General features: G+C 43.5%; 1 protein-coding gene across 1 annotated transcript; it reads left to right on the forward strand.

Annotated features, from left to right (window-relative positions):
* The first annotated feature begins 300 nt into the window (after positions 1 to 300).
* On the forward strand, positions 301 to 6,420 carry LOC131428880 (uncharacterized). Its single transcript, XM_058592939.1, has 2 exons — positions 301 to 1,273; positions 1,550 to 6,420. The coding sequence occupies exons 1-2, from the start codon at positions 301 to 303 to the stop codon at positions 6,418 to 6,420; spliced, it is 5,844 nt and encodes a 1,947-aa protein (XP_058448922.1).
* Positions 6,421 to 9,787: the final 3,367 nt, after the last annotated feature.

The raw sequence follows: 9,787 nt of genomic DNA on the forward strand, positions 1-9,787 counted from the left end.
GAAGTGAATTAAAATTATACTTACCCGTTTACTTACCTGTAAGATTACCTGAAAAGAAAGTTATTGAATTATTGAAAATTTTTGTAAAATAGTTTACAGTTAATTAATCCGCTAGGACGCGCAGAAAATACTACTGCGAGTAGGAAACCGTAATTGTAAGTTGATAAAGATTTTTGAGTTCATTATGTTAATTGGAATTAATTTCAGTTGAAGCTCTAGTAAACGAGATTGCTATCAAAACGGTGTTTCTGTTTGCGTCCGACAATTTCGACAATCTTCAAAATTACGTTTGCAGTTCAGATGGAGGAATCTAATTGTATTGCCTGCCAACGACCAGATAGTGCCGACGATATGGTCCAGTGCGACCAATGTGACGGATGGCGCCATTACACATGTGCCGGTGTTGATTCCAACATAGTGGACCGGTCATGGCGGTGCTGTGATTGCACAAGCGGACAAAATGCAGACGGTGCTTCGCTGAATAGTGGATCCAGTCGTTCCAGTGCAATATCGACGTTATCCGTCAGCTTGAGCCAGCTGGTGGAAAGGCAGCGGTTGGAAAAAACACGTGTTGAGTTGGAAATGCAACGTCGCCATCTTGATGAGCAGCAACGATTGATAGATAAAGCGATTGGAGAAGATGAAACCGGCAGCCATCGCAGCGGTGCTGCGTTGCACAATGAAATGGTATCGTTTTCATCGAGTAAGTCGGCGAAACGTCGTGCAGTACCGTTACCAGGTACACCCAGATCAGCACCACCAATGGTATCAATCCCCTTAACAGTGCTGAAACCGTCTACTTCCCGTGCATTGAAAGGTATGAAAAGTTCTAGTGCTTTGTTGGAACTCAGGAACCGCGTTGAGCAGTGCGAACAGCGCGCCAACCCGACACCTGAACAACTTTCGGCGCTGCAAGAACAGCTGGAAGCGTGTCGTAGCTTATTGGAGGGATTTAAGTCCGTAGCAGAAACCACCGATCCTGTTGGTCAAATGGATTCAACTAAGCAGCTGAAGAAACTACCAAAGCCAGCGACGAGCCAGTCGCGCTTGGAGAAGCAGATCAGCGCCTGTTCAGAATACAGTCGGATGTTACCTGCCGTAGCGGAGGGTGAACGAGTTCAATCTAAACAACGTTCCGAAGCGATTCCAGTGGAGGAAAGTGAATCGATGCATGGTAGCTCGTCAATGAACTCGGTATGCCAAGCTGGCATGCCGTCGGTAAGTCAAGCGATTGCATCAAATGAAATGCGTTCCAGTGAAATAGATCCCCCAGGTAAGCGTCATGCCTTGAATAATTTTTCAATAAATGCAAATAAATACAACAGTGAATATTGCCCCACGACCAATATATATGACAACCGTGAGCAGTCGCGAAATTTCGCACGCTCAGTATACAATGAAATTCCTGATATATATTCCCGTGAGCAGCTGCAAGATTTACACGCGCGCCCGGGTGAAATAATACAAAATTCAATCAATAAGTCAACGCGTTTTCCACCCGCGAACCCGGTTGAATTGAATAAAGCGTCTTTGCCTCCTCGTCTTTCAGAAAGTGTGCATCGAGATCAAGTGTTTCCCCCTCGAGTTTCGAATTATCCCACACAGCAGCAATTAGCAGCACGGCAGTCTCTGGCTAAGGATCTTCCCCGCTTTTCTGGTGATCCTGCGGATTGGCCGATCTTCATTTCGAACTATCGATACACGACTGAAGCCTGCGGTTTCACGGATGGTGAAAATATGCTTCGTTTGCTGCGGTGTTTATGTGGACCTGCATTGGAAACGGTACGCAGTCGGCTGGTGCTACCAGCGGCAGTACCTCAAGTTATTGAGACTCTTCGTATGCGGTTTGGCCGTCCAGAATTGTTGATTAACGCTCTTCTACGCAAAGTTCGAGACATTCCGGCTCCAAGATCGGACCGATTGGAAGGTCTTATCGATTTCGGAATGGCAGTACAAGCTTTATGTGACCACATCGAAGCTGCGAATGAACGCGCTCATTTATCGAATCCCTCGCTTTTGCAAGAACTCGTTGCGAAGCTTCCTGTGGATCAAAGGATGATGTGGGCAGGATACAAGCGAAATTTTCAGCTTGTCGACTTAAAAACTTTCGGTGATTACATGACGTCGGTTGTGCAAGATGCATCAAGCGTAGTAACCTACGAGCATGAACCGAGAAGAACCAATGTACGCGATCGCCCGAAGAGTAAAGGTTTCGTGAATACTCATGCAATGGATGGCGCTTCTAAAGACGGTAGTGCGAGTAGTTCTGCGACAGGCGCAATTAAACAATTCGATTGTGCGCACTGTAGCAAGGCTGGTCATCGAGTACGTGAATGTAGTTCTTTCAAATCATTGAGTGTAGATGATCGTTGGAGGAGAGTTCGAGCATTGGGTCTTTGTCAGAACTGTTTGTTTAGTCATGGACGTAGAGCTTGCCGTGGACGAAAAATTTGCGATATTGATGGTTGTCAGTTTCGTCATCATCCACTGCTTCATTCGCGCAACGGCCCCCCAAGGGCACCGGCATCGAGTACTATAATAGCAGAGAATCATACTCATCGTCTCTCGACTTCGTCAACGTTGTTTCGAATAATTCCGGTAACCGTACACTGTAAGAACGTTTCAATTAATACGTTCGCCTTTCTGGACGAGGGATCTGATTTGACGCTGGTGGAGAATGAATTGGCTGAACTACTGAATTTGCGTGGCGATCCGCAACCTCTGTGTCTTCGTTGGACGGGAAATACTTCCCGTGTGGAGAAGGAATCGCAACGAGTTTCTCTCGAGATCGCTGGTGTAGGACAAGACAAACGACAGAAGCTGGTGAATGCTAGAACCGTTGAAAATCTTGGTCTTCCATGTCAGAGTTTCCAGATCGAAGAAGCGGCAATAAAATATGCGCACTTGAAGGGAATTCCTGTCAGCAGCTACCAGAACGCTAGACCACGAATTCTTATAGGCATCGACAACCTACGATTATCTGTACCGCTAAAAGTGAGAGAAGGAGATGGAACAGGACCGATTGCAGCGAAAACCAGGTTAGGCTGGTGTGTTTACGGTCCGCGAGGAAGTGTTATAAAAGAGTCCTACAATTTTCATGTGCGAAAGTGCGATTGCGATGATGAGCTTCACGATACTGTTAAGCAGTTTTTCGAAGTTGAAGCAGTTGGGGTGAGACCGACTGAGGTTCCGTTGGCGAAAGAGGACCATCGAGCATTGATGTTATTAGAAGTTACCACGCGACGAGTTGCGAATCGTTTCGAAACAGGTTTGTTGTGGAAACAAGACCACGTAGAATTCCCAGACAGCTATATTATGGCAGTGCGTAGACTCGAGTGCCTCGAGCGAAGAATGGATCGCGATCCGGTGTTGAAAGAGAGTCTTCACCGGCAAATACGCGAATATGAAACAAAGCAATATGCACACAAAGCTACAGCAGTAGAAATGGAATCAGCGGATCCAAGAAAAGTTTGGTATCTCCCGATAGGAGCAGTAACAAACCCGAAGAAACCAGGGAAAGTTCGTGTCATTTGGGACGCAGCCGCTAGAGTCGATGGAGTCTCGCTCAACAGCGCCCTTCTCAAAGGCCCTGATCTACTGTCGTCGCTCCCTGCAGTATTAATTCGCTTTCGACGGTATAGAGTGGCAGTGAGTTCGGATATCCAAGAAATGTTCCATCAAATCCGAATCCGAGACGAAGATAAGAATTCCCAGCGTTTCTTGTGGCGTAACAGTCCATCTGAGAAGCCAACGATTTATTTAATGGACGTTGCAACATTCGGTAGCACCTGCTCGCCGGCCTCGGCGCAGTTCGTCAAGAATCGAAACGCACAGCAACATGCGGAACAGTATCCTGAAGCATCGAAGGCGATCATTGGTGATCATTATGTCGACGATTATCTGGCAAGTTTTGGATCGGAGGAGATGGCGGCGAAAATATCGAGTGAAGTACGCTACGTTCATGGCAACGGAGGTTTCAACCTGCACAATTGGCGATCGAACAGTAATAAAGTTCTCGAAGAGCTTGGTGAGGTATCAACCGAAACAGAGAAACTGCTGAACCTGGCGGATGGCGTAACGACCGAAAGAGTGTTGGGTATGCTTTGGAGTCCAGTAACGGATGAGCTGGGATTTTCTACCCAAATGAGTGACGAAGTGCAAACGCTGATTCGTACAGCAACACGACCAACGAAGAGACAAGTGTTACGATGCGTCATGACACTGTTCGATCCTCTTGGATTGCTTTCGCCGTTCATCATCCACGGAAAGATTTTGATTCAGGACCTGTGGCGCGAAGGTACTGAATGGGACGAGCAAGTCGGTGAATTAATCTACGCAAAGTGGCTGAGGTGGCTAAAAATGATTGATTTCATTGCGGAGATTAGAATTTCTAGATGTTACTTCCCTCGTGCAGTAGAAAAGACTTACCAGTGTACGGAAATGCATGTGTTTGTTGACGCAAGCGAAGGAGCATATTCGAGTGCAGTCTATCTACGCACTCTCAAAGATAACGGAGAACCACAGTGTAGTCTCATCGCAGCTAAATCGAAAGTCGCTCCTTTGAAACCATGGTCGATTCCAAAGCTTGAGTTGCAGGCCTGTGTTCTGGGCATGCGCCTGTCCAAATTCGTTAAGGAGAATATCGATGTTCCTGTCTCTAAAATAATTTTCTGGACCGATTCCAGAACCGCACTGGCCTGGATCAACGCTGACCCCCGTAACTATCGACAGTTCGTGTCCTTCAGAGTGAGTGAGATACTGGAAGATACAGCCAAAAGTGATTGGCGTTGGGTACCATCCAAATCGAACCCTGCAGACGAGGCAACGAAATGGGGAAGCGGGCCGTATTTCAACAGAAGTAGTAAGTGGTTTCATGGACCGCAATTTCTATGTCTTCCGGACGCTGAATGGCCTTGCTCGGAAAAATCGATACCGGCTACAACAGAAGAACTGCGCGCATCTGTTCTGCATCATTGTTCGTTCGAGCCTACAATTAAATTTGATCGTTTTTCCTCCTGGGAGAGATTGCAACGTGTGACAGCATACGTATTACGATTTCTACGGAATATAGCTAAGAAGCAGGAGCAGTGCACGGGACACCTTCAACAGTCAGAACTGAAAGCAGCTGAGCAGACTATTCTCAAGTTAGTGCAACGCGAAACCTACCCGGACGAGATAGCAGCTTTATCAAACAGAGCGCCGAACGAAACCGGACAAGAAATCATCGGAAAGAACAGTTCCATCTACCGTATGATGCCAGTACTTGACGAAAATGGTGTGCTGAGAGAACGAGGCAGAATCGGAGCAGCGAAACAAGTTTCGTACGACATCCGTTATCCCGTGATCCTTCCAAGAAAGCATCATGTCACCGAACTTCTGGTGAATAGATTTCATCACTTCTATCGTCACGGTAACGCCGAAACAATCGTCAACGAAATTCGTCAACAGTACGTCATTCCGCGGCTTCGATTGGTTGTCAAGAAAGTTGGGCGCGAGTGTCAGTTCTGCAAAGTTCGTAGAGCTCGACCGAGTATTCCTCCAATGGCACCGTTACCACCTGTTCGCCTGGCCCACCATGAACGAGCTTTCACCTATACAGGTGTGGATTATTTTGGACCATTGTTGGTTAAACAAGGTAGATCCAATGTTGAAAGATGGGTTGCATTGTTCACCTGTTTAACGACTCGAGCTGTACACCTGGAAATAGCATTCACATTATCAACAGAATCCTGCATATCTTGCGTTCGCCGTTTTGTCGGTAGGCGAGGACCACCGGTCGAGTTCTTCAGTGATAATGGGACTAATTTCCAAGGAGCTGATCGAGTCCTACAGCACCAGATAAGCCAGGGACTGTCCGCAACGTTCACGAGTACCAACACGAAGTGGAACTTCATACCACCGGGCGCACCTCACATGGGTGGCGCGTGGGAACGCTTAGTACAGTCCGTCAAAGCTGCTATGGCTGAAGCGTATTCCGAGGGGAAACTTGATGATGAGGGGCTACAGACGCTGGTCGTGGAGGCTGAAAGCATAGTAAATTCAAGGCCTCTGACCTATCTACCGCTTGAATCTGATGAATCTGAAGCACTGACGCCGAACCATTTCTTGCTGTTAAGTTCGAGCGGAATTAAACGAGAAAACGATAACGACACTGTACTGAATCAGTCCAGTGAACTAGTCCGACGAAAAATCCTGGGGGATTCTTGGGAACTAATTCAGCGTCAGTTGGATGTGTTCTGGAATCGCTGGTTGGTAGAATACTTACCGATTATTCGCCGGCAGTCTAAATGGTTCGACGAGACACCGACATTGAAATCTGGTGACTTGGTAATGGTGGTAGATCCATCGAAAAGAAGTGGATGGGAACGTGGGCGGATCATCCGTATGATACAGCACCCGGATGGAAGGGCTCTGCGATGATAAACGTAGGCGGAAAGGCTTGCATGCGACCTTTGTCGCGGCTGGCATTGCTCGACGTAGGAGAAATCAGTGGAGATCCGGAGACTTCCGGACTACACCCGGGGGAGACTGTCAACGCAGAAAACCGTCGAGATGGGCACACTGCTCAAGTGGAGGTGACACAAAGTGGCATTTAGCAACGCACCGATCTGTCATCACATGACAAATGTCAATCGACAACACTGTCATCACATGACAAACGTCACTGGCAAAACCACGTTTTTGCGAAGATAAGTTCTTTTCTGTTCGGACGTTCAAGTGATCGGTCGCTAAAATTATAAAGTTGAAGTGAATTAAAATTATACTTACCCGTTTACTTACCTGTAAGATTACCTGAAAAGAAAGTTATTGAATTATTGAAAATTTTTGTAAAATAGTTTACAGTTAATTAATCCGCTAGGACGCGCAGAAAATACTACTGCGAGTAGGAAACCGTAATTGTAAGTTGATAAAGATTTTTGAGTTCATTATGTTAATTGGAATTAATTTCAGTTGAAGCTCTAGTAAACGAGATTGCTATCAAAACGGTGTTTCTGTTTGCGTCCGACAATTTCGACAATATCAGATCAGACTTCAGTATATATTCGTTACCATGGTAAATCTCACAATAAATGATTTTTATGGACATCGAAGTCTACAAATAGAAAAGTTTAGTAATCATTACAGACATTTTTTGAAAGTAACTGTCAGACGTTTTTTTGAAGTGAGATAAGAACCCACGACTTTGAAAAAAAGCAATCATGTCAAATTACGTTATGTCATTTTTTTAAGTTTTTCCATAGAAAAGCTCTGCGGAAAAATATCCTCTATTCATCAATTGAAGTGGAGATCGATAAACGCTTGCTATATTGTACTGTTGACAATGATTAAGAAGTTTCTTTCATACAGATTTCGAGAGTATTATACACGCGAGCAATACAGATCACTTACGGTTATTAGTTTCATTGGATCCTTTGGTTACACATATTCGTGAATGACAGTTCAAGAAGAATCTGTCGGACGATGCTAAGAGTCTTTTAGATGGTTAAGAACATTGTCAGCTATCATAAAATAAATACAAATAACTAAACTTTGAGATTTGATAATACTTTTCGCTACCAGAAGATGACATAACTTAATTCGATTTTATGATTGCTTTTTTAAATAGTCGTGACAAAACAGTTACTAATCTATTCAATTCATAGACTTCAATGTGAAAAAGGTGGGTGGGTAATGTCAGAGACATAACTGGATGTCGTGAATACGAAAAAACTGACACGCTCCCATCACTTTTCCGAACATCAGTTAGTTAATTGATTGTATGAATGGTACAAGTTTTCCTCTTTTTCACTAATAGAGTTTGAAGCGATGCACCTACATTAAAGTACAGATTAGTTACATTAAACAGCTACTATTCTACAACTATATATTCCAAACATGAAACAATTCCTTTTATATTTTCTAATATAGGAGGCTAGGTACGACAAATTTGTAGTTTATTTTTATTGAAGCTATGCAGTTCGAAGATATCTGATTCTTCTTGAAATTTCAGTACGAGACAATTGCAATGGCCTGGTCTGAAATGTATCGACGATTTTCGGTATGGAAGAGTCATTCTAATAATAATAATAATAATAATAATAATAATAATAATAATAATAATAATAATAATAATAATAATAATAATAATAATAATAATAATAATAATAATAATAATAATAATAATAATAATAATAATAATAATAATAATAACAATAATAATAATAATAATAATAATAACAATAATAATAATAATAATAATAATAATAATAATAATAATAATACATATTAACCTGTATATATGGCAACCCCGTTTCGCATGGCATATTTTCACACGATCCCATGCTAGTATAGAGATGTGTTCAACATCATCACTTTCGCTTTCGCATTGCCGTTCGTAATTGAATGTGTTTGTAACGGTACAAATCTGCCTTTCTACCGGTTTTCGGTGCCATCAAGCTGACAGTGTCTCGTACGTTCAGAGTAGCTGCTTTAACTTGAATGACGCTATTTCTCACATCACATTTCATTTTATACCTGCTAGTGGCAACGGTGTACGGACGTCCCCTTTGTTAAAATATCGCAGAACGGGAAACAGTGAGACGATATAAAAGAGAGAGTTAGTAGAGCGGCAACCAGTAATACTGAATTGGCTGTCTAGCTGTGAACAGCATCTTGTGGAATTTTTACGCAGAAACACGCACACAGGAGGAACAGTTAAGGGCAAGGCAAAGTCCCGCTCGAACCGTGCTGGTCTGCAATTCCCAGTTGGCAAAATCCATCGTCTGCTCCGGAAGGGAAACTACGCAGAGCGTGTCGGTGCCGGTGCACCGGTCTATCTGGCGGCAGTGATGGAGTACTTGGCTGCTGAAGTGTTGGAATTGGCCGGTAACGATGCCCGTGACAACAAGAAAACGAAAATCATCCCACGCCATCTGCAGCTGGCCATCCGTAACGACGAGGAGTTGAAAGCCCCGTCCTTTTCAGGACGACCACATCACTGTGATAAAGAAATATTTAGGATTGCTTTAAGTTTAGCCAGTTCTGATACGCCTGGAAAGTAGAATGCGCAAATCAAGTGGAAACATTTGTTCTAACAATTTGTTCATTTTTGTTTTCGGCCGCATACTAAAGTAATCACGACAAAAATACATATTGATCTGTATACATGGCAACTCTGTTTCGCACGGCATATTTGTATACTTATAAAGATGTGTTCAACATCATTTGTATAGTATAAAGATGTGTTCAACATCATCACTTTCGCTTTCGCATTGCCGTTCGTAATTGAATGTGTCAGTGACGGTGCAAATTAATTTACCTTCTATCTTGATGAATCTTTTGGTAGGAAATATTGAGATCTGAGATGGTTCTCGTGTGTGTCTTGTTTCGGTAATGGGCCTTGCTGGACTTTTTGGCTGCCTTTCTACCGGTTTTCAGTGTCATTGTGCTGACGGTTTCTTATGCATTCAGATCGGGAAACAATGAGACGACAGGTCCTCGATGTTGCTCTCGTGTGTCTTGTTTCGGGAACAGTTGCCCAGCAAATGGTAGGAAAAATGAACCACTCAACTTTTATATGGATGCTCTTGTATAGATGCAGACATCTCGCGTTCTGATTGGCTGGTGCTGTCATGGTTTAAATCAAACAGGTTTTTCAATAGTGTACTATTGAAAAACTTCAATGTTGTTGCAATACACGTTCAAGTTGAAAATTTTCGATTCTATTGGTGGTTAGATTATACACGGAACGACCGAAATTAGCTCTGCGCCTAATTCGTATTACTGTTTTTGAATTAGTTGATTTTAA

This window comes from Malaya genurostris, chromosome 2 (assembly GCF_030247185.1).
Source record: "Malaya genurostris strain Urasoe2022 chromosome 2, Malgen_1.1, whole genome shotgun sequence".
Classification (NCBI taxonomy): Eukaryota; Metazoa; Arthropoda; class Insecta; order Diptera; family Culicidae; genus Malaya; species Malaya genurostris.